The sequence below is a fragment of the Manacus candei genome, unplaced genomic scaffold (assembly GCF_025592945.1).
Source record: "Manacus candei isolate 608988 ecotype Guabito, Panama unplaced genomic scaffold, ASM2559294v1 h1tg000106l, whole genome shotgun sequence".
Taxonomy (NCBI): domain Eukaryota; kingdom Metazoa; phylum Chordata; class Aves; order Passeriformes; family Pipridae; genus Manacus; species Manacus candei.
In genome coordinates, this window is record NW_026138154.1 from 664,090 (window position 1) to 688,772 (window position 24,683).

The 24,683-nt window shown below is 49.3% G+C and overlaps 1 protein-coding gene across 1 annotated transcript in view; it reads left to right on the forward strand.

The window, feature by feature from the left end:
• The window catches only part of ELL (elongation factor for RNA polymerase II), a 54,578-nt gene extending 33,934 nt beyond the window's left edge, over positions 1–20,644 (forward strand). Inside the window, exons 5-12 of the mRNA XM_051769371.1 lie at positions 2,143–2,396; positions 5,537–5,661; positions 8,799–8,895; positions 11,879–12,386; positions 14,996–15,062; positions 17,379–17,550; positions 18,419–18,463; positions 19,771–20,644. Coding sequence (XP_051625331.1) covers positions 2,143–2,396; positions 5,537–5,661; positions 8,799–8,895; positions 11,879–12,386; positions 14,996–15,062; positions 17,379–17,550; positions 18,419–18,463; positions 19,771–19,875 — 1,373 coding nt within the window. The 3' untranslated portion in view covers positions 19,876–20,644. The remainder of the gene's footprint in view (positions 1–2,142; positions 2,397–5,536; positions 5,662–8,798; positions 8,896–11,878; positions 12,387–14,995; positions 15,063–17,378; positions 17,551–18,418; positions 18,464–19,770) is intronic.
• Positions 20,645–24,683: the final 4,039 nt, after the last annotated feature.

The window sequence follows — 24,683 nt, forward strand, 5'->3', positions numbered from 1 at the left end:
AGATAATAATCAGGAAGGAAATGCATTGATTTCCTGTAGACTAGAAGATTATTTTGTTTAGCTCCTCTTTGAGAACATTACAGTAAGTGCATGAAGTTAAGGCTCGTGAGGGAGAAGCTTCTCAAAAGCAAATTGCTTCCCGGGGAGCCGGAGCAGAACTTCTTTGATTTAAAAATACCCCTGCTAAAACCTTTTACTGCCCTGCAAATGGAGCTGTGTGAAAGCAGTGGCCGCTCCTAGATAAGATGTCAGCGTTGAAGACAGGAGGGGGGGAGCACTGGTCCAAGAAGGAAGAGCCTGGAAAGGACAGTCCTGGTGTGGGATACGCACATTCCCGGTGTGCCAGCACCATCAGCTGATTCCCATTCCCGGCAGGCCGGGCTGGAGGGACAGCACTGGCTCTCACATTTCCATGAGAACACGGAGCTCAGCACTTCAGCGGCAGTGGAGTCATTCCAGGCAGCTCAGATGTGGAAAAATTTATAGGAAATGTTGAAATTGGAGAGCGGCAAGAACTCGCAGATGTGAACTGGCACTTGGGTAAATCCATGTGTAAATAGATGCCTGCAGGTAAAAGCTGCAGGGGATGTGTGTGCTTAACATCCACACTAAACGTGTGTGTGCATCCATACCCATGCACCTGCATAAATATTTTAAGATCCTTTGTGTTCTGGCTTAACTCAGTTGTTTTGTTTTGGTTTTTTTTTTTTTTCTTCTTTTCCTATCACTGCACATTTTGGCTGCAGCCTCAAGTGGAAACCTCCCAATGTGTGTTTTTTACTGTTCGTGACCTGGCAAACAGTTCAGGGAGCTCTAGAAAGCTGACGAATCTTCTCTCATCCCAATTGCTGGAAACAAAGAAAAACCCAGTTGACCTCTGGATTTTGGGGGATGTTCTGAACTGCAGGAATCGTTGCTGTCCTGCCTCTCTCACCTTAGCTCAGCCCTGACGAGGAGGTTGGTTTGCTCAGAGCAACCCCGTGGTGGTGTGTGATTAAAAAAAAAAGCCAGGAAATGGGGCCTGGGTTACGCAACCCGAGCTCAGCCGAACAAACAGTGCAGACAATCCCCAGTATCTTGAGATGACTCAGTTGGGAACGTGGCTTCCTAGCAGTGGAGAAGTGCCATCCTGGAATAAACCTCCGAGAGAGACGCTCTCGCAGGAAGCGCCGGGTGTTGTTTGTCCCGGCGAAGGTCACTTTCCCTCCAGCCCAGGGGATTATTGGTTGTGCCTCCACGGCCTCCAGACCTTGGAACCTGCCCCCTTTTCTTCCCAGATTTTGCTTGGTTTGGTGGCAGGAAGCTGGCTGTGAGACCCCTCGCTTCTGTGTTCAGGAGAGCCCAGTTCTTTGATTTGGGGCTGCTGTGAGGGTCTGTCTGTCGGTGGGAATGGGAAAAAGGAACTCTTGGATCGTGCTGTCGGCATCCAGGAACCACACTGAGGAGGCCCAGGTGCACTTTGGAGGCAGCTTTACGTTCTCAGTGCTCTGAAAACTCAACTGGAGGGTTGAAGCAGCTCTTAGCCCAGGGCAGAAGGGGTTATTCCATGAGCACAGACAGCACCCTGATGAATAGGCTGATGGCCCAGTGTCAGCCCCATTCATGGGGCCGTGTTTGGAGGGGGAAGGGAGGTGGACCCAGCCCCATAAAGTTCCTATTGTTCTAAAAGCAGAAACATCTGCTGGAGGAGGGTTTTTGCTGAGCTCAGCAGCAGGGGAGCCGCTCGTTGACCAGTTCTGGTCTTTCCACTCCCGTATTTCCACTCTTCTACATAATAATGCAGAATTTTCTTCTCATAGGGGAGGAGGGGGGGGCGAAAAAAAATAGTTAGATTAACCGTGGGGATACGTGCACTTGGGATAAACGAAAAGCTGGCAAACAAAGGGAGCTTTATGTGAGCTGGTGGCCAATAACACTCAGGTTTCCAGAGCTTGGTGTTGCTGTTTACTTGCTACGAGCTTGTCATGAGCCATAAAACTCCTGGGATGCTCGTTCCTGTGTCGGAGCAGAGGGGGTTGTGCTGGTTGTGTTTTGTCCTTCCTTGTCATCTCGTGGCACTTCAGAGGGCCTGCTGAAGTGTTGACAGCCCACTGGCCTTTTGCAAGGTGGCTGCTGCAGTTCACTATTCTCATCTCATTTTAGGCAAAAAGGTTCAGGTGCGTAAACCTGCACCAGGAGCTTCCGATGCTGTTCCCTCCAGGAAGCGCCCAACGCCAGTCAACCTTGCCAGTGCAATAAAGAGAGGCAATAGTGCCATTTCTCAGAGACCCTTCAAAGATAGGGTTGTGCACTTACTGGCACTAAAGCCTTATAAGAAACCTGAACTTATTCTCAGATTGCAGAAGGATGGACTTTCTCAGCAGGACAAGGATTTGCTGGATAACCTTCTGCAACAGGTTTGTACTCTTTTGACGGAGGCAACGATTTTTAGGTAAAGGGAAATGTCTTCTCAGAACCCCTCCCGTGTCAGTCTTAACCTGTTATCTCCAAACTGCAGCTCAGTGTGTCTCTAAAGGCCGTGGGTGACACAGTTCCCAGCTCAGGGTGCTGTTGCAGAGATAGCAGGGTCAGGGGGGGTTTGCAACCAAGCTGGATGATTTTGGCTCACCAGATCAGTCCTGTCAGAGGAACACTTCTGCTTGGTCACGGGGAGGATTGTCTGACAGAGGATCTACAACTTCCTTGATTTGTTATAACCTGTCAGTGTCTGTATTTTTATCCTCGTGGACGTAAAGGAGCAACGCTGTGTGTTGGTACCTGGTTTTTTTTCTATGTGAAGGAAAAGATGTCCCCTCTCTTTTTTTTTGTTTTTTTTTGTGTTGCTCTGAGCCTTTCCTGCTTGGAGGTGCCACTGGTTAGGTGTGAAGATCATGCAGCTTCTTGCCAAGCACATTATTTGTATGTCAAGTGTGAAAGCTGTCTCCAAGCTGAATCAGTTCCTAACACTTGGGAGTCACGTTGAAGGTGCCATTTTAGGCCTTGCAGTAAATCCCTTTATTGCTTTCTTAAACGCATCATGGCTATTTATTTAAGTGCTGCAGCTGCCCTCTTCTGTATTGGAATATATCCTGGAAAATATTCTGATGTTTGTTTGTTTGGTTTTTTTTTTTCATTCTACTCCTTTCCAGAGCTGAAAAAACCCTGAGACAGGACTCAGTTTGCCTCCAGGGCACAGGGCAGGTCCCATTAAACCCGGGCAGTTTCCAGCTGGCACAACTCGCTCCTTCCTTTAAGACGTTTAATCCTGGAACCCCTTAATTTTTTTTTTTTCCTCCAGCAGCGCTGGGATTCTTTTGGAGCACCTTTTGAGTTGCTATAAATAGGTTTTCAGACTAGAAACCCTCTTCCTGAGGATCCCTCTGGACCTGATGCTCCCCCGGAGCCCCGGCGGGGAAGCGGCGCGTGCGGCCCCGGATCGGCCTAAATGCTGATTTGGCTGGAAACGTGTGTGTGTGTGTGTGTGTGTTGCTCGTAAAAGTTAATCCCTCTCAGCCCTCCCTCCCAGGGCTCCCCTCCCATCCACCAGCAGACACAAGATAAGCTAAAAATTACAGGCTGTGTTAAAGCTCCACACGTCTAAATCCGTCGAGGTGTGGGTTTCGTGAGGCCTCTTGCATCTCTCGCAGGACTCCGTGTTCCTGACGGCCTTTTTGCCTCGTTTTGCAAGGTTTCTATTTTTGGGAGGGCCGGGGTGGAGCTTCCAGAGTCCCACACAAGAGCAAAACAAGGAGGTAGCAGCAGCTCTCAGGCTCCGTGGAGGGAAGGAAAATCCCTGAGTTGGTTCTTCCCGGGCTCCAGAAACAGGCAGGAGAACCAGGAGAAATTCTGGGAGGCCTTCTTGAAAAAGGAACCCTGGCTTTGCTTTTGTCTCTGGGGTGTGTTTACAGGGACACCTCGGTGTAAAAACACGGCTCAAATTCTTCTTGTATTTTGGCTCAGGATTTTGGAAAGCTGACAGGAACTTGAAAGGAAAAACAAAGTGTTGGTCGTGTAAACTGATAACTGGGCTTTCTATTTTTCTCTTATCAGGAGAGTTTGCTGTGTTACTTGTGCAGCTTTTTTTTTGCTTTGAACTGCCTAGATTTTTAATATTTTTTTTTAACATTTGGTCGTAGCCTCCCTGAAGCAAAAGCAGAGGAATCAGCAGCATCTTCAGTTCATTCGAGGCTTTCCACTCCTTCTCTTGTTTTTGAGGCATTTTGCTGCTGTGTGGATAATAGGAATCCCTAAGCACAGCCATCTCCTGAACAGAGGGAGCCCTGGAGAACAGTAATCCCAGAGCAGATGCACAGGGACTCCATGGACTGAGTAAAAACATCTCCCAGTTTCAGGGGTGTAACAGTCCCTCAAGCTCAGGGGCTCAGGCAGGGAATTTTGGGATGCAACTGCTGGCTTGGCCAGTGGATCAGCCTGGCTGTGGCAGAGCTTTTGGCACCTGGGCCTCTGTGTCCCTCCTCAAACACACATTTAAGGCTTTATTTTCTTCTTAAACTTGCAGTGCTCTGCAAGCACAGGTTTGCCCAGAGGAGCTGTGGCTGCCCCGTCCCTGGGCGTGTCCAAGGCCAGGTTGGAGCAACCCGGGCTAGTGGAAGGTGTCCCTGCCCATGGAATGAGATGAGCTTTAAGTTCCTTTCCAACCCAAACCATTCCATGACTCTGTGAATCACCTGAGAGAGGTTCACTACCAGTTGAAGCCTGATTTGGGCTCTTTGCCTTGTTCCAACACTGGATTTTTCAGATGTGTAACCAGCAGCAGCGAGAAGTTGAATTTTCAGTCGAGCTGTGGAAAGACTGATCCGAGTGGGATAACTCTGAACCAGTTGTTTCCATCCTAATCCTAACCCTGCCTGTTCCAGCAGTGTTTCCTACCCAGGCAGGGCTTTGTGGGGGAAACTCCACGGGGTGGAACTGGATAAAATGTCAGGCAGCGCGTGCCGAGCTCCCCGCGGTGCCCAGGCTGCAAATCACAGGTTCTGCTCTTGCCCTGAAGTACCCTTGGATAAGTTCTCTGTGCAATCCAGTGGATCTGCATTCTCCTCTCTGAGAAAGCAGCTCTCTGTCACCTCTTTTCCTGGCTCATTCAGTGAGGAAATATCTCCTGGCAATTGTTAACTAAATTATTGCCACGAGAGTTCCTCTCTCAGCCATAAACTGCCCTGTTTTGGCTGTGGCACAGGTGTGATAAGAGAACTGCCTGTTCCCATTAGGGTTTATTTCCAGGTGTTCCCATAAACTGCTGTTGTGCTGGTCCAGGCTACCCAAGCTGAATAATCTTTTTAGATATGACTTATTTCCCCACTAAACTGGATGTGCTTTAGGAACTCGTTATGAATTATTGCAGTGACAAGGCAGAAGGAAAGGCACAGTTTGATTAAATAATCTTAATGATTAGGAAGTGAAATATTGAAGTCCTTGTTCTCTGACACTGCTAACTGCTAAGTCTGCTCAGAATTTGCCTTTGTCTTAGCTCTTGTTTGTTAAAATAAGTGAGAAAATTAAACCCTAATGATGTTTTTACGGATTACCTCCATTTCAGGTGGCAAATTTGAGTGCCAAGGACAGCACTTTCACACTGAAGGATTGTGTGTACAAAGAAGTGCAGAAGGACTGGCCTGGCTACTCAGAAGGAGATCAGCAGTTGCTGAAGAGGATCCTGGTTAGGTAATTATCCCATGTTCTCCCTAATTTCACCTGGAGCTTGGAAATCAGGGTAACCGAGGGCTGAAAGTTGAGTGTTTGACTCGTTTTAACATCAGGCAGATGGAGGAGTTGACCAAACTTGAATATCCAAGTGGATCCACTCTTCAGGTGGTCCTGGGTTGCCTTTAAACCACTCTGCTGAAAGCTGGAGGAAAACCTGGATAGGGAGCAGAGCTGGCAGAGGGAAGTTCCAGTGGATTAAACGTGGCCAGCTCAGCTCTCCACTGAAAGTCTCCTTCCCTTTGCCCACATCTCCTTGCACGTGTCTTCCCATGTTTTAAAGGCAAGGAGAAGATGTTACCAGGCAGCCACATCCCTGGGGTTCAGATCTGACTGGAAGAAGGGATGCATGGAAAAGCAGAGGCTTTTCCATAGGGATAAATCCCCTAAAACACCTTCTGGGTGTCCTGCTGCTGATCCTCTGTGTCCAAGGGATACCTGTTCCCCTGTTCCTCCCTGAAAACAGCCCTTAACACACTCACTTGATCCTTGGTTGCTAAAGATATTTTTCCTCTACAGATATTTTTCCTTAAGTGAAGCCTCCAAGCTTGGAAGGGCAGCAGGGAAAGAGCCCAAATCTCCCGGGTTTCTCCAGGAGAATTCTTCTCTGAGTGTTTATATTTCCCTCTCTGGGTTTTCAGTGCCTTTGTAACGCAGACAGAGCTTTTACTTGTGCCTTATTTTATTGCACTTTTGGTTGAGATGAAGCAGAGTGTGCTCTGTTTGAGCAGCTCCCATGATTTAAAAGCACAGTGGACTTGGAGATGAGACTTTGCTAAACCCAACAACAGAAAGTTGCACTCCGAGTGCTTCTGGTGTGCTGAAGTAAAATCAAACTCCTTTAAGTGGCCTTGATGTTAAATTATAATTAAAAGGAGAGCCATAACTGCCATGCAATCTTTATGGCTTTCCAAAAACCCAGCGAATTTCTCCCCGTAGAAAGCAACGTTCGCTGCTTTTTTTTTTTTTTTCTTGAATTGTGGTGCTCAGTTAGGAGGAGGTCTAAAAATAGACCTTGGAAAGGATGTATTCAACTGTACAAACAAAGCCCCGCTCGGCCCATGCAGGTAATGAAGCTCCAAAATGGAAAAAAAACATGTAGGGTTTGAAGGCAGGAGAAAAACAGCCACGAAAAGGGCACAGGCAGTGGCAGACGTTGGATTTACGTCGCCGGCGTTGCCTGGAGCCAACCAATTGTTCCGTGTCCTCCTGGTTTTCAGGGCCAGTGGCCACTGGACGGTTCAGCAGCTGCAATAATTGGAACATCTGCAAATGTTGGAGCTGTAACTAACCCTGCTCGGCGCGTTCTTCCTCCTGGTTTTGTGTTTTCCACCCTCCCGCGGGTGTAAAACGGGACCCTGAGTGACCTGGGGTGGTGGGAGGTGTCCCTGCCCATGGCAGGGGGTGGCACTGGATGGTTCTTTTCCCACTGGATGGTTCTTTTCCCACTGGATGGTTCTTTTCCCACTGGATGGGCCTTAAGGTCCTTCCAACCCAACCCATTCCAGGATTCCATGGAACCTTCAGCTGTTGCAAAGATCCTGAACTGAACCCATTTGTCTTTCATCCCCTTCTTAAATCCACAATTAACAATTAGGAGGCATGACCAGGTTGCTCAGGCTGATGACCCAGCCCCCAAAAAAGCCACTTTCCCCGGGGTGTTGATGCAATGTCACCGTCCCTTTCCCCTTTTCACAATCCCCAAGTACTTTCCTTGAGCTGCTGAGTTTGTTCTAAATAAAATTAAACAAAGCCTGGCTGGCTGTGACTAAATGATGTCTAAATATTGCTGCAACACAGCCCAAGGTTCAAGCTCAGGTTAAAAGCAAAATCTTGTCAAGTCATGGGCGTTATCTCTGAAATAATCTTCCTAATGTTTAAAAAATATGGGCTTTAATGCTGACTGTAGTTTTCTCGTGGAAGAATTTAGACCTGGGTTATTTGGGCTCCACAGCTGGTGACAAACTGACTGCAGAGCTACTTTATTAAAGACCTTTAACCCTGAATTCTTCCTTTTTTTTTATTATTTTTTTTTCAGTTTGTCAGCTACAACTTGATGCAACAGTGGTGGTTTTTTTCTGGGTGATTAGTACAGGGACAGTCTGGGCAAAGCTCGTGGGCTGGGAAAGCACTCCAAGATCTGGGGAGGAGCAGAGGCCTGGCCTGGAGGGGAATTAAGGCACTTAAATGATAATAATTGTAATTTTTTTTTTGCTACAAGAGGTTTCTATTATTTGTCAGACACCACAGATACAGCCCAGAGTAGCTTTGTTTTGCATGATGCAACTTAAAAGTGTTATTGTGAAGCCCTAAATGTAAATCCTAGTGGACCAATAATACCTCAGCAGTTCCTGTTATAATCCTGTTTTTCCTGGACCCAGAGGGGCTCGCTGCTGAAAGGACTGCTGTTCCCATAAAATGTTGTTTTAATGATGCTGATGAGTGGGAGAACTTATTCCTTAACATCTGACCTTGAGTTTCAGCTCCTCTTCAGTGAGCTTTGCTTTCTGAGTTGTCTGCTGAAGTCAGTTTTAACTGGGTAAAGCAAAAACTCAGCAGAAATTTGTTCAATTAATGTCTTACTGAGCTGTATTTCAGTCAGAAGAACAATCTGTTATATCCTTTACACTTCAAAATTCAATGCCAGTTTTACTCATCTCCACATGGATCGTGTTTCTGAGGCTGTCATTAAATTTGTTGCAATTCTTACATCACAAGTTCAAGAGGAAAGAGGTAAAAAATGTTGGAAAATCAGTTCCATCCTCAGCAGGGAATCCTCCCCTCTGTCTGAGAGCTCAGCCTTGCCTCCTCTCTCCCTGGCAGTGCTGGTCCCTCCATTCCCAGGGAATCATCAAACAGAATGGGAAAGCAGGAAGGAGATAAGGAATCACCACTTGTCACTGATGTTTTCCTGTAGTAGTTTCTCCTCCCTGGATTTTGTCAGAGCTCAAAGCTGGCAGTGCCTGAACGAGCTCCTTCTGTGGCGTCTCATCCCGAGCCCCAAAAAAAGGCTCTTTGCTCCACGGGAAGATGGGAAATGCCCCCTCCTGCCTTGCCAAGGCCCAGGATCTGACCATCCCCAACCTCCTGTTTTGCAGGAAGCTCTGCCAGCCCCAGAACAGCAGCGGTTTTCAAGGAGAAGCACCTTCCCTGAGCCCTCCAAAGGACACGGTGAACTCCAGCTCTCCCCCTCAGGTGGGTGATCCCAAGGTGATCCCTGGCATCCATCTCCTCCTCCTGATGGATTTGCCTGCTGGAGGTGTGTCCAGGCAGAGCTGTTGCCTGTCTGCACCCCATAATCACCTGCTGGTGGGTCAGGAGGTCGTTGGGGTTTTATTTCTATTTTATTAAGTTCCAGCCTGATCCTGGGTTCCCTCAGCATCTGTTTCTCCTCTGGCCCTGTGGGGAGAATCCCTCACAGCCTGTCTCAGGTTCAGTTTTTGGGGCTGAATTCTTTTCCCCAGTGCCCACATCCCTCCTGGAGTTCCTGGGAGGGCGAGCTCGTGTGTTTTCCTCATTACTAATAATTGAGTGGAACGAAGCCTTTAATAAGCAGCTCCCAAACACACTCCAGAGTTATTAAAACCCTTGACCTTCTGCGGCCTAATGGCCCTGACAGATCCAGGAGGGGCAGGTTGGGCTGCTCTGGGATGGGAGCTGTGAAAAGAACATTTTGCCTGTTTTTTCCATGAGAAGAAGAAGAAGAAGAAACACCCCCCCCTCTGAAAGGAGCTGTGCTTGGGGGGTGTGTGTGTGTCAGGCAGAGTCTGTCCCCACTTTTCCCAGGATCCTCTCAGCACAGGCGTTTCTCACATTGTGAAATGTCTCCTTCCCTTCTCTTCTCCACTTGTGGGTCAGCCCAGACAAGTTGAGTATTTATTCTTCTCCTGCCAGTGGAATGTGTAATTCCTACTTGTCTGGACAGACGCACTGAGGATTAGTGGCAAAGAATATTAGCAGGTAAAGAAATTATGTGCTTTCTGGCAGTAAGAGGGAGGCAATTCTCTATTGAGAACAAGGACTGTGTAACTCGTTTGCCAGGTAGCTAATTCCAAATCCTCTCCTGCTCTGCTGTGGGCATGTTCCTGGGGAATAAAGATCACCTTCAAGTTAGCTTGGAAACACACAGTGCTGTTAACAGGCTGGGCTTGTGTGTTTTTTAACTGATTCTGGAAAAAAAATAAGGTTGAAAAATCAATCTTGCTTCTGGCTGGCCCTGTTTTGGAAGACTCAGAGGCCTGTAGGGGATGGTTTGGGTCTCTGGAGTTTGAAACTTTGGGGTGGTTGATTGGTTTGGATTTAGGAAAGGTGGTTGATTGGTTTGGATTTAGAAAAGGCTGGTGAAACAGGGGCAACCAGATGGGGGATTGAAATGTTTCCAGTAGTGATTCTGTTGTGTCAGACACCAAACCACAGCACTGTGAGCTGTCACTTCTTTTAATACTCTCTAGCTGTAGTTTCTGTTTAGAAAGGGATGGCTGCTAATGGGTGCAGTGCCAGCAGAGGACTGGGATTTGGTAGTCAGGAATGCAGAACATTTTGGGAAAGTTCAGCTGTGGAGTGAGGATGTTAAAAAAATAAGGTTTAGTCTGGAAATTCTAAGGAAGCCTGGCCGAGCAGGGATGGGATGCACATCCACCTCATAACCAGGGAGGTGAAGCTGGTGTCTGTTGGGTTGAGAGAAAGGGTGGTAAAATAGGGCAGTTTGGTGGGTTTTTAGTGATCTGTTCTGAGAGCTGCAGCCAGAGGTGGCCCCTCCTCTGCGAGGTGGACACCGTGTGTTCTGGGAGGGGATGTTGCAAAGCCGGTTGGACGTGCTGGCCTTGCCCCTGGAGCTCAGTGGCAGAACCAGCAGCTCCTCTTCCTGATCACCTGGACAGGTGGGAAGGATCCCTGGCGTGGAGCAGAGTCCTGCAGACCCCTGAGTTAGCAAAGAGGAATAACAACCAGGGAGGGAAAGGAGGGAATTAGGGGCTCCTCGAGCCGTCGCCTCTGCGATGGAGCAACATTTCCATTTGCAAACACGTCACAGCCCTGCCTGAGACAGAAAGAAAATAGTGAATTATCCAAAAGAAATACCCAGGACTATCGCCTGTTTTCCTCTGGGCACTAAATAATCCCTGCTCAGAGTTCCTGCAGCCCTGGAGCTGCCAGGTGGGCACACACAGAGGGCTGGCCGGGGTGGTTTTGGCTGGCACACGCTGGGCTGAGCCCGACAGCCGTGGGTCTGGCTCTGGGTTCTGCTGCCTGATGGATGGGTTCTTCCATGGAGCAGCTTTTCCAGGCTGGAGAACTGCCTCCAGGGAGGTGTGGGCACGTGGAGCTGCTCCAGAGGCTGCTTGTGACCGTCCTGCTGAGGGGCACGGCCGGGAACAACTTCCCTCTCTGCACTTGTTCAGAAAAAAAAAAAAGGATCACTGGGGTCACGTTGGGCCCTGTGACGTCGTGGCTTTTGAAGTGCTGTAAACGTCCCCTTTCTTGCCTGAACTTCTGAGAACTGAGCAGTTGGCACTTCCTCAGCTCTTCCGGGCAATGCCTGGCTCTCGAGAAGAGGAAGGAGTGGGTTGCAGGGGTGAAGCTGGTGAGCCCAGAGCTGGGAGGGAAGAAAATGCAGAACTGGTGAATCCCCCTCCCTGCCCCGCAGGTCTGAGCACGTTTTTTTTCCTTGGCAGGGGATTTGGGGTGCTCTGGATGTTGTGCCATGACCAGGACAGGTGTTTTTATCATGGAATCCTGGACTGGTTTGGGTTGGAAGGGACCTTAAAGCCCCTCCAGTGCCACCCCCTGCCATGGGCAGGGACACCTTCCACTAGCCCAGGTTGCTCCAAGCCCTGTCCAACCTGGCCTTGGACACTTCCAGGGATGTTTCCAGTCTCTGCTAATTGGCTGGGACAGGGGTTTGAATTCCAAAGGGCTGGATTTGAAGCAGGCTGCAGTGAGAGCAGCCTGTGTCTGGGTAGAGCGGGAGATCAGTGACTCCTGACGGGATGGTGGGATCCTCTAAGCTCTCCCACCAAGCTGCAGTCTCCGGAAGGCTGTCAGGAAGCAGCTTGGGATGGATCAGCTGCTTTTCCCGGGAATACACCCCCTTCTTCCCTGTCTTGCACCACCACCTAGTGGTGACCCTCCAGCCCTCGCCATCACCCGCTTTTTTTTTCTCCCCCGTTTCCCTCCTCAGAAACGATCCCAGCCTCTGGAGTTCATCGACCCCCTGGCCAACAAAAAGCCCAGGATCTCGCATTTGGCTCACAGAACCCAACCCACCTTCAACGGGAAGCTGAGCTCCTCCAACGGGAAGGACACCCCCAACCTCCCCCCCGCCCTGCCGCCGGCGCTCCCCCCGGAGTCGGGAAGCTCCTCCAGCTCCAACCTGCCGGTGCTGGAGCTGCCCCGGCCCCACGACCCCCTCTCGGATGTGAGCAACGACCTGGCTCACAACGGCAGAGACTGTGAGAGCAGCGAGGCCACGGAGAGGCTGAGCCACCCCCCGCCCACAGACTGTCCCCAGACCAGCAAACACAACTGCGGCTCCTACGTCAAATCCAAGAAAAAATCCAAAAAGCACAAAGACAAGGAGAAGGAGAGGAAGGAGAAGAAGGGCGAGGAGAAGTGCAAAGAGGAGAAGCAGAACTGTGAAGTAATAAAAAACGCTGACTTAGGTAGTGTTCCCCAGGAACAGGTCACAGGTAAGGACGGGCCGAGAGGTAATTTTGGTGTTGGCTGGGTGTGATCCCGCTCTGGATCCTCTGAGGACGGAGGGAGCACGTCCCTGTCCGCTCCCAGACCCCGCGGGGGACGAGATGCTGGCGCTGTCCTACCTCCAGATCACCAGAGGTGCTTCCCTCCCCAGAGAGAGGGCGGCAGGTTTTTCCTGTCTAACCTTTCGTGCTGTTTTGGAACTGCCTCAGAGCGTGTCATGTCTCTCTCCTGGTTCAATTAAAAGCCGGGATAATCCGTGGGGATGAAAGGCAGGGAGCCAGGCCTGGGAAGAGCAGCTCCTCGTGGGGGTTGTTGGTGGCTTTGTTTGGGGTTTTTTTAATGAAAAGTTACTCACAAAACCTTTTAATATTGGATACAAATGAAGTGATAGAGAAATCTGGTGATAAATGCTGTCCAAGCAGTATCCAACCAGCTCTTCCAGCCTGGAAGAGCTTCCTTGTATCCTGCTAGGACTCTGAATTTATTTATTCAAGGACTGACACAAGAGTGAATCTCCTACAGAAAACATTTTCCCTAAACCACTGTTTCAAAGTCAGTTCTGTGAACTCTTAGAAGCCAGAGCAGAGAATATCTCTTGGCCAATCCCATCCATTGCCTTTCCTGCTGCTTCCATGTTTTCTGCTGTTTGTCCCAGCTCCCCAGAGCGCTGGGACTTCCCCTGCAGCCTCTGGGAGTATCTTTTAAACTTCTTTTTGAATCCATCTCGTTTTCCTTTGCCCTGCTCCTGCTTTTCCACGTTCCCCTTTGTGCCTGGTGCATGAAAATCGTTCAATTTTGGCTCAGAAAAAGGACAGCATCTTGGAAATGGAAACTTAATTTGCTGGATTCCTGGAAAGGGAGCCATTCCCAGGGCCCTGGGGCTGAGCTGGTGTCAGCTCTCACCTTCCCCACAGTGTTTGTAGCACCTACAGATGGCTCAGCAGTGATTTTAAGGACAGTCCATGGGTCTTATGGTTGTGTTGCACTGCAGGATCAGCTTTTTAGATAATTCTTTAACCTTCTCTGGTGTCAATCCCAGTTTTTTTCTGGGAGTGTTGGCTTTCTCCCATGTGGGTTTTCCTCCCTGGGGTGGTTCTGGATGGGCACACACAAGTTTTCCTCTCTTCATTTTTTTGTCCCTGTTTCTTATAAATACCCAAATGCCCCAAATTCTGAAGTTGCTGAGCCTTCACCACCTTCTCTGCTTGACCTCACAGCTTAATGACTGGGTGTCTGTTAATTAGTTGGGTTTTGTTCCTGCTGCTGTTTGGGAGGTAACAAATCCAAACTGGATTGGGAGCAGTCACAAACAGGATGTGGTCAGTCCTGCTTGGATCCTGGACATCCAGCACTGGGAGCTTTTCCTTCTGTGCCTTTGTGCCTCATCCTGCTCCTTCCCCAGTTCCCCCCTGGGGCTGAAGGGAAATGTTTGATGGAATCATGGAAAATTTGGGTTGGGAGGGACCTCAAAAGCTCATCTCATCCCAACCCCTGCCATGGGCAGGGACACCCTCCACTAGGAGTGGAAGTTTCTCCTGGGAAGTTTCTTCCAGAGGGACCTCTGGGGTCCTCTCAGCGTCAGTAGGTGGCACTCACAGGCAGAACAAACCTCCTTGTCTCCCTTTCTCCTCCACCATCCTTGAACTTTCCTTAGCCCACATCCTGCCTCTTCCTCACTGTGGGCAGGGAAGGAGGGAAAACCAGGATTTATCTGCAGTGGGAATTTGAGACTGGGGTGGTTTTTATAAACCCTGGGTTGGTGCCATTCTCTAGTTCTGCCCAGGAAAGCCTTTCTGTAGAAATTCGGGGGGGGAAAAACCAGTTTTTAAAAAGCTCTGATTGGGTTGTTGCTGACTCTGATGAGGACTTGGGAGTATGACACACAATTTGTGAGAAATATCCCTTTTCAAATCCGGATCCACTTGCTTTCTCCCTCCAAATTTACCCTGCAGTGCTTGGCTTACACTGAGGATGGGTCTGGTTTAGGCTCCCTCCGAATCCTGTTCCTCCTGAAATCTTTGCTCCCCTCCCTGAAGCTCCTGAACATCCTTAGCTGAGCCCTTATCGATGCTGACCCCACTTCCTGGAGCAGGGAGCACTTGGGTTTGTGTGAGGAGAGAGCTGCATTCCCTGTAAACCTCTGTGTGGTGCCCTGTAGGGCTCTGGATTTGCCAGCATCAGGAATCTGCACCTGGAATATTCCTCTGGGGAATCTGTGAAGTGTAGGAGCGGGAGAAAAGAACATTCACCTTGCTCAGCTCTGTTCTCTGGGCTCACAACGTGTTTTTCCCATTCCCAGTGGTGCTATCAGTGTTATCCCACTCCAGGCAATGTTTATACACCAATTAAATTCAGATTTTTTTTTTGGCCTGGCTGATGTTGGGGTTGTTTTGCTGACAGACAAATAGTGGAGAAGCCTTGAACTCTCAACCACCTTGTTGTGGCTCTTCTGTCCCTGTCTGTTCCAAGCAAAACAGAAATCCTTTAGAATTCCATAAACTGGATGTTGCAGACCAGTTCATGAGGTTTTGAAGTTGAATTTGCAAAGAGCTTTGAAGTTTTCAGAACATCTATAAACAAGCCTTTATTTTTTCAGGTTTAAATGGAACATGCAATAATTCTAGTGTACCAACATCAACTTCAGAAATGCCAGATTATTTATTGTAAGTATTTTTTTATGGGTTGCTTCATCACTTTGGGATCGTGTTTCAAGCTAAAAAAAGTCACAGTGCACTGGGGATTTTTGTTGGACTTTTATGTTATTTGATAGAACTTTGTAAGGTGGGTTAAAAAAAAAAAGTGAATCCAGCTTTGCAGAGTTCCTGAGACTTAACTTGGCATCCAATCAGTTTTTTACCTCCCTGTGGAGTGTTTTCAGGTTTATCTCCTATAAACTGATTGTTCAAGTAGTTCAGGAAACATTTTATACCTTGGAGGGGTTGGAAAGGATTAAACATCTCCATGTTACAGTTGGAAACTCGGAGAGGAAATAATCTGCTTTAATGTTGTGGAAGACAAGGCGAGGAAGGATTTGGGGAGGTTTGCTAATTCTTCCCCTCTCCAGAGCCAAGATCATCAGCATAAAGCAGTGAAATATTCTTTAAGGGGAGGTTCTAACCCCTGGGTTGGGATGTGAGTTGTTTGACTCTTTAATGAGATCCCCTGGAGGTTCATGAAATAACCCACTCCAAAAAAAAACCAACCCTGTGCACAAAGCCCAGGATCTGCATAAACCCCAAAACCTGTTCCAGGCAAAGCTTTGGGATGGGGAGGAAGTGTAGCTGGGGGGGATGTTCCCTGTGCATGTCACAGCCTGGGGGTTGATTCCATCAGAGCTGGGATCACTGGCAGGGAAGGGATGGAGGAGGAATTCCCTGGAGCTGGCTGGAGGAGATAAAGGGTTCTCCTGTGGTTTTCTGGGCTGTGTGAGCCCCAAACAGCCCCTTCAAGCTGACACTTTTAGGGCCATTCAGAGGAATTTGGGTGGCTGGGGGGGGGGATTTCTTTCCCAGATGTGCTGATCCCTCCTACAAAGGGATATTACAGCTCCTTGGTCCCTCTCCAGAGCATCAGTGGGAGGTTTCTGAGCTCTCTGCTCTCACCTTCTGGTGGGATCCAACTGTTTTGATGGTCAGATCCTTAAATTACAGGAGCTGTGGCACATTTTAAGAGCTGTTTTAATCGTGAAGGTGAACGTTTTGTGCTGGTAGAGGACTTACCTCCTGTCCTGTGTTGATGCTTCTTCATCCCAACCCGCAGCAAGGAGTCAGTTCTTGAAGGCTAAAGCACTTAAAAAGTGCTTAAAAGGTTAAAAGAGTGAAATCTCCCCCTTAATTTGAGGCCTAAATTGCCTTTTACCTGCTCAAGCACCCAGCTGGGGCTGCTGCAGCCAAGTCAGGGAGGCAAATTACAGCCATCCCCTCCCAAAAATTGAGTTTTTACCTTCAGAGAGGGCTGTAAATGTCAGGTTTAATGGCTTTTTTTGTTGAGCTGAATCACTTCCAAAGGGCCCCAGAGGCACATCTGCTCACCCTGAGCAACTTTGGGTGTCTCCAGAAGGTGCTGGAAACGAAGTCCAGCTCCTCACCGTGGCTTCTTGTCGTGCTCTTGCCACATAATCACCCCTGTGAGCGTTTTGCAACGATGGCTCAATGCTTTTTGTGTTCCTTTAAAGACTCAGCACTGGAAGCATCCTATTCCTGCTGTTCCAGTGCCTGGCACAGAGGCAGAACTCCATGTTCTGCAGGACAGCAGGAGTTAGAAAAGCTGTAGCAGCACTATCTGAGTGTCTTCCTCCACCCACAGCTGCTCCCAGGCTGTTGTGTACCTGTGTATCCCACACTTATCTGGCAGAGATAGGAAGTTTTGGGAGCAAAACAGTGTTTTTGTTTTGCAGGGAGGTCAAGGCAATAATCCTGACAGTTACACCTCCCAAAGTTGCTACTGTGGTGCAAAATCAGGATGAGAGGAAACAGCCTCAGAGCTGCACCAGGGGAGGTTTAGATTGGCTGTGAGGGAAAATTCCTTTGCTGGAAGGTGGTCAGGCACTGGAACAGGGAATCACCATCCCCAGGGGAATTAAGACATGTGGGAAGGTGGGTTAGTGGTGGGCTTGGCAGTGCTGGGGGAGTGGTTGGGTTTGAGCTTGGAGGGCTTTTCCAACCTTAATCCCCGAATCCCAGAAACCGGTTGGGGTGGGAAGAGACCTTAAGGCTTAAAGTGGATCCAGGGACACCTTCCCCTATCCCAGGTCTCTCCAAGCACCATCCAGGCTGACCTGGAGCACATCCAGGGCCGGGGCAGCCACAGCTTCTCTGGGAAAACCACTCCGGTGCCTCCCCACCCTCGCAGCCGACGATTCCTTCCCGACGTCCCACCAAAACGATTCCACGATTCCAAATCACACAAGACTCATTTTCCAATCAACCAGAGGGGACTCCCCCTAACCCCATTCCCCCCAAACCCCCTTTTCCCTGCAGAAAATACGCGGCCATCTCCTCCTCGGAGCAGCGTCAGAGCTACAAGAACGACTTCAACGCGGAGTACAACGAGTACAGGGACTTGCACGCCCGGATAGAGCGGATAACCCGGCGCTTCACGCAGCTGGACGCCAAGCTCAAGCAGCTTTTGCAGGGCTCTGAAGAATATAAGGTACAAAGGGGCAGGACACACATTAAAACACGTTAAATACATGTTAAATATACATTAAAACCCCCCTTTTTTGGGGCGGGCCGGCGCCGGAATTCCACCCGGAGCCGGCGGGGAACGTGCGCGCAGCCGACAGCTTTGGGGGCTGCCCTTCTCCCAGCTCTGTGCTGCTCCCTTTTCAGGCTGGAGCCACATCATGGGACTTGTTGACAAGGAAAGGCCTCAGTGAGACAATTGGCGTCCTCAGCCAAAAGCTGCTGGAAGCTATTAGTGTATCCCAGCCAGAAAAACTCATATTTGCACATATGGGAGCGTATCGGGGCTGGAAGGGGAGTTAGCACGGGGTCATCTGCTCCTCTGGAATCTTTGATCTTCCCAAGGCACCATTATTGGACTTGTCAGGGTGATTTTTAAAGAGTTTTAGCTATTCATTAGCTTGAAAAAGTAAGCCTTGGTTGAGGGTAATAAACAGATTTTTACAGAGCACCTATTGTGCTGAAGCTCCCTCAGACATCCCTCCCCTCCCTCCTTGCAAAATTCGGGGATCCAAATTTTAATATCTTTGGGGGGGGGGAAAGATCAGCTGGAGCTTTGGAAATGTCAGTTATCCCAGAACTGAGGTGCCTGTCACAGGTAGTTCTCACAGCTGGGGAGTGGGGCCTGATCCTCCCAGTGCCTCTGGAGTCAGCTCCAGTATATTCATGGAATCAGAGGCTGGCTGTAGCCACCAGGGAGGTCGTGGAGGGAGCAGATTCTGGTTGGAATTTGGAGGAATCGTGTACATTGAGCCATCAGGAAATATTTCCTGCTGCAGGAGGTTGCAGAACTGAAAATAATAAACCTATTTCCCCCCCCTCCTTTTTTTTTTTAGACCATCCATGATCAAATTTTACAGGAATATCGGAAAATTAAAAAGGTAAGCGAATGTGCTTGGCCACAAAAAGGCTTTTGGGTGGTGCCCCTGGTGTGACTGAAAGAGATGGGCCCCTGCCAAGTGCAAACCCAGGCTCTGAGGCATTCCAGCAGATCTTTGTTCAGCTCCAGCCCGTCCAGAAAGCAGCTCAGGAAGGGTTTGGGGGGGAGCTGGGATCCCAGGGAGCGCTCAGCCGTGGCCGTGGCACAATGGCTGGGTGAAATCAGGGCCTTTATCTCTCCAGGGAAAGAACAGTTTGTGTTTTCAGATGCACAGGCTGAGGGATAACAGGATCCTCCAGGATTTTTCTTGGGGGGGGAGGCTGGTACACGAGGTCCAGGCTGGGATCAGTGTCTGGGGCACTGAAAAACATTAAATTTCTCTCTGTTTATGCAAAAAAAACCACCCACACACCAGCAAGGGGTTTGGGGTTTTCCTTTTAAATCTGTTGATATGATCCTGAGCCCAGTTGTCCTGAGGGATTTAGGAGCTTTTTGAGGAGATTCCCTGGGTGTTGGTTGTTCAGCTTTGATCCAGAGCTCCCAGGTGGGGGCAGAGGGCCCAAAGTGCTTGTTGGAACTGCTCCCAGTTAGGCTGAGCCTCACTCAGGTGAGCTCATTCCCTGGGATGAGGCTCCTGGAGCTGGAGAATGCTGAAGAGGGATTTTATTCCTTGTTTTTGTTTGATCAGGGTTGTTGAGGAATACAGGAGTAGGTCCATTTTAAATTGAGTATCCGAAAAAAAGCTTTCCTTGGTCATGTCAGTGGCTTCAAACTGAAAGAAAGGAGGTTTTTAGATGGGATGTCGGGAAGGAATTCTTCCCTGGGAGGGTGGAGAGGCCCTGGCACAGGTTGGGCAGAGAAGCTGTGGCTGCCCCATCCCTGGAAGTGTCCAAGGCCAGGTTGGAGAAGAGAAGGCTCCAGGGAGACCTTAAACCCCTTCCAGGGCCTAAAAAGGGGCTCCAGGAGAGCAGGAGAGGGACTTGGGACCAGGGATGGAGGGACAGGACACAGGGAATGGCTTCCCACTGCCAGAGGGCAGGGTGAGATGGGATACTGGGAAGGAATTCCTTCCTGGGAGGGTGAGGAGGGGCTGGGATGGATTTCCCAGAGCAGCTGTGGCTGCCCCAGCCCTGGAAGTGTCCCAGGCCAGGTTGGAGCACCCTGGGCTAGTGAAAGCTGTCCCTGGATGGCCTTTAAGGTCCCTCCAACCCAAACCTTTCCATGATTCCCTCTGTGGTTGTTTTGACCCCGCCTGGGCTTCGTGAAGAATCACCTCCCACCTCTGCCTTTTTCCTTTCTCTTTTCCAGACTAACCCCAATTACAGCCAAGAGAAGAACCGCTGTGAATACCTCCACAACAAACTGGCTCACATCAAAAAACTCATAGCAGAGTATGACCAGCAGCAGTTTTAGCTGCCACCACCTCCCCTCCTCCTCCTCCTCCCCCCCTGGACTGGGTAGGGCAAAACAACAACAAAAAAAAAAAAACAAAAAAACAAAAAACCAGTCACCTGGACGTTCCTTTTTTTTTTTTTTTTTCCCTTTTATACACCCAAAAATCCCTCTCAGAGACGAGCATTAATTATTCCTCGTGGTTGAAGAACTTTTTTGGGGATGACTTATGATGCTGAATCTTGTCGTGTCCACGTCCAGCACGCTCCTCCCGAGTTTTGGGTTGGTTTTTTTTTTTTGTTTTGTTTTGTTTTTTTGTTTGTTTTTTTTTTTTTTTAAAGCCTCTCGGAATGTAACCAACGGGATAAAACGAAATTAATCTGCTTATTTGGAAAAGCCAGCGTTTGACACTGTTTTTGTTGTGGTTTTTTTTTTTTTGTTTTTTCTTCCCTGCTCAAACTGCTACAGACACTTAAGGGAAGAAAAAAAAAAAAACAACAAAACCCCACAACAAAAACCAGAAAAACACACCAAAAAAAACCAAACTTGCCTAAAAAAGTGACCGAAGCTCCCAAAGAGGTTAAGAATCTGTAGTTTTTTTTTGTTTTGTTGTTTTTTTTTTTTCATGGAATTAAGTCTTTGGCATGAAGTGTAATTCCCCAGCTCCACCTGGGGGGGGTTACAAAGTGTCCTGCAGATGGTGAGGAACTGGAATTGCTGCTCCTGAGTGCCCGTCGGAAGGAGGGCTGCGCCTGCTCCCGGCACCGCGTAAATACACCACGTACCCAGAGCTCTCCTTGTCTGGCCCTGCTTTGTCATCTCTGGGAAAGGGGGTGGGGGTGGTTGTGGCAGCTCAGGGGGGTCCCCCCCTCGGCCAGGGCACAGGTGGATCCCCCTCCTCCCCCAAAATTACCCAAAAATTACCCCAAAATCCCATTTTTTCGCCCCGCTCGTGCGTGATTTCCCCCCCAGCCCGCCCAGTTCTCCTCCACCTCCTCCACCCAGTAGCTGGGGAGATGGAGACCTGTCTCCAGCTCCTGTTCTGTCTTTTGGACTTTTATAATTTTCTACCAAGGCAGCCAAGGTTTTATTAATTGCTTAACGAGACTCTCTGGTCTATTTTTGTATCAAAAAAAAAAAAAAACCACAAAAAAAAAAAGAGAGGGGGGAGAAAAAAAAAAAAGGCATAAGCATCTTTTTCTGAAACTGTGCCTCCCTTTCCCTTTTAGGCCAAGTGTTTGGGAACTTTTCCTTGCAGTGTTACTAAAACTTTATCAAATAGTCACCCAGAGGGAGTTATTTTATTCCTGATCCATGAGAGGAGGGGGTGGGGGGTTGCCTTGCTTTCTCCTGGGATTATTTTTTTTTTGTTTGTTTGTGTGTCCTTCCAAAGGAGCAGCAGCAAACCCTTCTCAGAGCAGTGTGAGAGCAGTAAGGTGCTGTTTTCCCACACAGATCCCTTCCACTGGTGTGCTTTTATCCAACCCTGCAGTCTTGCTTCCTGATTTTTCCCCCCCCTCCCCCTTATTTTGGATTGAAGGGAACATTTTAGAGTATGGCCAGGGTGTGAGAAACACTCCAAAAAGCACAAAGGTGTCCTTTAACTCTGCCATTCCTTCCTTTCTCTCCCCTCTCCCCTTTTTAATCCTGCCAGCCTGTGGGATTTGACTTCTTCCCGCTTCCGTTTATCTCAAAGTAAAGGATTCCTTCCCTGTGGAGTCTCCTTCCCTTGGAGGTTGCACTGAAGAGCCTTTTTCACCCTTTGAAGGAGCAGAATGGCAGAGTTAAGGGGGGAAAACACTTCTTGCACGAGGAGTATTGGGAGTTTTTCCTGCCCCCAGAGAAACCAAAGTGGGTCCATCTGTTGTATTAAAAAAAAAAAAAAAAAGAAGAGAAAATTAACAACAATAATAATAATACCAATAATAATTCCATTGTTGTCACACAGCCAAGGCCACTGCTTTGCTTTGTCACTTTATTCTGAGGTCTCTCCCTGGGCATCCAGGGCTCCCTGGGGCTTTGCCATCCCCTTTTTTCCCAAGGAAAAGGTGACAGCTGAAGGCACAGGGTGGCCCTGGGGGAGCCACTGGGGCAGCCACTGGTCCCCAAACCCAGCCCTGGTCAGGAGAGGGGGACCAGCCCCCCAAAAACCCTCCCCAGGGCATTCCCAGTGGGAATCTCGGGGAATGCTTTGCTCCCATCCCTCCCCAAATCACACCTGGAGCTCAGGGGGGTGTTGGTGCTTCTGCTGCTCAGGGAGAGCTGGGAAACCCCCGGGAATTCCAAAGGCAAGGAGCTTTTCTCTGGAAAACTGTCCTCCTGCTCCGGGGGGTCTCACCCCGAGTTTCTGGGAGGATCCCAGCTGGGAATTCTTGCTCCCAGGTGGAGCTGTGGGGATCTGGGAGAAGAGGGGGGACTTCAGGAGGGCCAGGAATACCACAACCCCCGGAGCTGCCGGGACACCGTCGCTGCCAGACCTTCCAAATTCCAGGTTTTTTTGGGGGGCAAGGCTGAATTTCCCAGGGCTGGGGCTCGGTGGGGGCTTCGTTCTGGCTGTGGAGGAGCAAAGAAACTCGGGATGGCCGAAGAGGCAGCAGCTACAAAACCCAGGATGAGTAAATTCTTCCGTGGAAAACACTTCTCTTGATCCTTAATTTCAATTCAAAAGGGTTTTGTTTTATTTTGTTTTGATTTTTGGGGGGGTTTTTTTGTTGCTCATGGGGGGGGGGGATAGAGATGGATCTCAATCTTTATACATCTGCTATAAGATATTTTTGCAAACAGAGTTGTATACAAAGATGTATTGTGTACATTTACATGTATATTCTGGAACTTCTAAAAAATTTGAATATTAAAAAGAAAAGAAAAAAAACCTGAAAATATTTAATGAATATCCAAACTGTGAGACCCAATTAGCATCCACCAACTTCCTGCTTCACTTTTCTTTTGGACTGTGTTAAAAGAATTGTAGTCGAATCTGCCTTTTTATTTTTATTTTATTTTATTTTATTTTTTCCTTTTTAGAGATGACGAAGCTTAGGCAAAATTTTGTGCTTTTTGGGTTAATAGAAACCAGTTCTAGGTGATTAAGTATGATCTTAACTTATTGATACTGTGTTTTACTTTGTAATATTGTACTGTGGATAAAAACTATATTGAGCCATGGAGTTGGAGTTTACAAAAAAGAGCTTTTCACTTTGCCAAAATGTTACAATTTCAAGGCAGCATAGTCTTCAGCTTTCCTAATCTTTTTTTTTTTTTTTTCTTAAGAGCTAGTGTCCTTTTTTTTTTTTTTTTTGTACACTAAAAAAGCTGAATGCTGATTTTGCAACATATAATAAATTCACTGTATTGGAAAACAAGCAGACAATAAGGTTGTGGATTTCTTTTCAGTGCTTCTCCCTGCAAGGAAACTCAAAAAGGGAAAGGTGATAAATGGCTGGCGTGGAGTTTTGGAAGCAGGAAACGGGAAGGAACCGGGTCACTTGAGTGAGTTGGAAGTGTCAGAGCAGGGAGTAGGTAAGAAAGAGGAGAGGGAAGAGGTGCTTGGAGTGGGCCAGCTCCTTGGAACGCTGCCCTGCTCCGGTGGGATCGGCCTCCAGCCCTGGCAGGAGCTGGGGATCTTCCCACTGCAGCACCACTGGGGTTTATTTTTGGAGGAAAAGCTGCTTTTGGGGCTGTGTCAGGGTTGGAGGGGAGCACAGAGCCCGGGCAGCCCGTGGCCCTGGAGCAGCAGGAGGCTCAGGGATGCTCCCAATCCATGGAGGGGGCTCTCCCTTCCCCTCCCCGGGAGCCCAGCTGGGTCTGACGTGGGGAGTGAGTCACATCCCCGGGGAGCAGGAGCAGGAATGGCAGTGCTGGAGCGGCGAGGGGGGACGAGCCTGGCACAGACACTGCCTGTCCACGCTGCCGGAGCTCCCACCTCCGCCCACCCGTGTGAATCATCCAGCAGAACCTCGGGATACAAACAGCACCTCTGCTGTGGCCAGCCTGTCCCTTTCCCTGTCCCTGTCCCTGCTGTCTCCTGCCTTGCTCTGCTCCTGCCTCCGGCAGCATCCCCGGGGCCGGAGCAGGCAGAATAAAATCAAGGACAAAACCACTCAGGAGTGTAAAATCCTTGGAATAGCTGCTGTTTTCTTGCTTCGGGGGCTCCCTCAAACAGCAGGTGACAGGGCCAGAGACCACAGTGATGGCACTGGATCCCCCCATGTCCATAACGAGCCTGTGTTCACTTGGATTTAGTGCCCACCTCAGGATTCTACCTCCAAAATAGCAAACTGTGGAGAAGGTGAAAATAATCCAGGGCTCAAATAACATCTTACACAGCCTTGGCTTATTTTTTCGAGGTGGGGGGAAATGGGGAGGTCTGTGCTCTGTCCTTGACCTTGGGGTGGACACAGCAGCAGCAGCAGCACCCACACAGGGCGATGATGCTCCCAGGGCCGGTGGGACTCGCTCACAGAGCAGGAGCTGGGCTTGATGCTCTTGCAAATCCCCAAATCCTCCAGTTTTAGTTTTGGATGTTGCCTCCGAGCCAAGCTGTGCCCCCCAGCCCTCCCTTCCCCATCTCGGAGCGGATCGAAGGCCGGCTCCTGTCGCTCGGGGACGCTCACACAGGAAGGGTCCCCGTCCCCTCCCGGCTTTCCTGGGGAATTCCTCCCAACCGCTGGCAGCTCCCGGGGTCACGCACTGAGCTCATTAACTCGGAGCTGCCCCAGTGGAAATTTACTGGCTGCGTTTGCTGTGCCAGAGCCGGGCGGGCTCCTGCGGCCGCCTCCTTATCGGCCCCGGGCCGGGAGCGCGGCGGGAGCTCCGGGAGCATCTCCTGT